The 2,303-nt window shown below is 38.2% G+C and overlaps 1 protein-coding gene across 1 annotated transcript; it reads left to right on the forward strand.

Moving 5' to 3' along the window:
* On the forward strand, positions 1-816 carry LOC113356288. The gene has a single exon (XM_026599390.1). It carries the CDS (start codon positions 1-3, stop codon positions 814-816), a length of 816 nt encoding a protein of 271 aa, XP_026455175.1.
* The last annotated feature ends 1,487 nt before the right edge of the window (positions 817-2,303 follow it).

Here is a 2,303-nt window from a genome sequence, read left to right on the forward strand (position 1 = left end):
ATGGTTGATTCGTGTCTTACCAGGTCATCTCTCTGGAGACATGTAGAGGTTCTTAGTATGAAGAAGAATATGTGTGCAATAAGCGGTTCGTCTTATTCTGATTTCTTGATGCGAGTTGGTGATGGAAATGAACCTTCTGCGTCAAATGACATGATCAAGATGCCATATGATATGGTGATACCCTGGACTGGTGAATATTCAGTGTCCCAACTGATAGATGCTACCTTTCCCAACTTGGCAGATAATTCTGAGGATCAAAATTACTTGCTTAACCGGGTATTGATCACACCACTGAATGAGCATGTCGATAAGTTAAATGATCGAGTGGTTAGCATATTTCCCGGAGAAGAGGATACGTATCATTCATTTGATTCCGTGGAAGATTATTTCCAAAACCTCTATCTTCAAGAACAATTGAACGGAATATCCCCGGGTGGTTTACCTCCTCATGAGTTGAGACTGAATCTAGGAGCACCCGATGTTAGTGCCAAGAACGGCTTATGCAATGGTACTAGGCTTATCATGAAGAAGTTCTTTCCAAATTATATCGATGCAGTGATCCTCAGTGGAAATTCAGCGTGTAAAAAAGTATTCCTCCATAGGATGCCAATGAGCCCGCCAGAAAATCTTGAGATGCCGTTCAAGATGATTCGCAAGAAATTCCCAGTACGTATGTACTTTGCATTTAAAATCAACAAATCACAAGGACAAACAATTGAAAACACCGGTATTTATCTTCCCGAGCATGTCTTCAGCCATGGACAATTGTATGTTGGGCTTTCAAGGGGTGTTTCCAGTAACAACACAAAGGTGTGATTGATTGGGGTTCAACTACAGTCCATACCGAAGTTAATTTGGAGTAGGCTAGTGTCTGTAGAGGCTTAATACAGTGTGTGTTCAATATGGACTAGGTCCCGAGGCTTTTCTACATTTGCGGTTTCCTCGTTAAAAAAATTCTGGTGTCTGTGTTATTTCTTTTCCGCATTATATTTTGTTATATAATTGAAATATCACAGGTTGTGCGTTGTTCAATCAATAAAAATATCCGACCTTTTGGTTGTTGATTTAAATTGATTGACACTTGGATATTGGTCTTTGGTACCATCCAAGTTATCTCTCTAGTATTTGATAAAGACTCGCAGATTTCTATTTTCTTGAGTATATATCAAATCGAGAGATTGAGATATAAACTCTTTGATATACTTTTTATCTAGATTTAGTCTGACTGTCTAGTTGATTCTCTAGAAAGTATATTGGAGTTTGTCCATACTGATTTCTAAGAGAAATAGTGGTTGTTGTACCCCCACTTTTTCAATTGGTATCAGAGCAGGAAAACACGTTTAAGACCTTACAAGTCTGTTTTTGTAGCGATCTGACTCTATGGACAGAGGTTCTATCTCAATTAACGTACCACCAGTCTTCGATGGCTCTAATTACTTGTGGTGGAAAATTGTTATGTGAGCTTTTCTTCAAGCACTTGATTTTCAATCATGGGTATATGTTGTTAATGGCTATAATGTTCCCGTCATGGCAGATGGAGATGTAAACGTTCCCAAGGATATTAATGAATACACCCTGCCGAGATAAATGCTGCAAAGCAAAATTCCGACGGTTTGAATGTCATTATACATGCCATTACCCCAAATCTTCAGAACCATGTGTCAAATTGCACGAGGTCTAAAGATGTGTGGGATATCTTAGAAACCGTATTCGAAGGTAACTCCAGTGAAAAGGAAGCTAGGCTTCAAAACCTTAATTATGATTGGGAAAACCTTCGTATGGCATATGAAGACACATTTGATGAATTTAATCGTAGAGTGTCTGAAATTGTTAATGCATCTTTTGCATTGGGTAAAACTATTCCTGAAAAGGACATTGTGATGAAAATTCTCAGATCGCTTCCATATAGATACGACTCTAAGAAGCATGCCATCATTGAGGGAAATAAGCTTGATAATCTCTCCAGAAATACGCTGGTTGGGAAGCTTAAGATCTTTGATCATGAACATTCATCCAAAACTAAGGATGTTGCGTTCAAAGCACAAAAGGACACTAAATTACTCGATAAGAGTAAAAAAGTGTATATCTCTGAAGATGATCACTCTGAGACAAATTCATCAGATGAAGATCTTGACAAGTCAGTCTCGATGATCACAAGACAGTTTAGGGATCTTCTGTTGAAGAGAAGTAAACAGTTCTCCAGAGATAAGCCTAAAGCATCAGTTAAACCTCATAATCGTATTCCTCCTAAAAACAGGGAAACAAATGAAATTGATGATGAGGATATGCCTAGGTGCTTTAAG

This window comes from Papaver somniferum, chromosome 1, assembly GCF_003573695.1.
Source record: "Papaver somniferum cultivar HN1 chromosome 1, ASM357369v1, whole genome shotgun sequence".
NCBI lineage: Eukaryota > Viridiplantae > Streptophyta > Magnoliopsida > Ranunculales > Papaveraceae > Papaver > Papaver somniferum.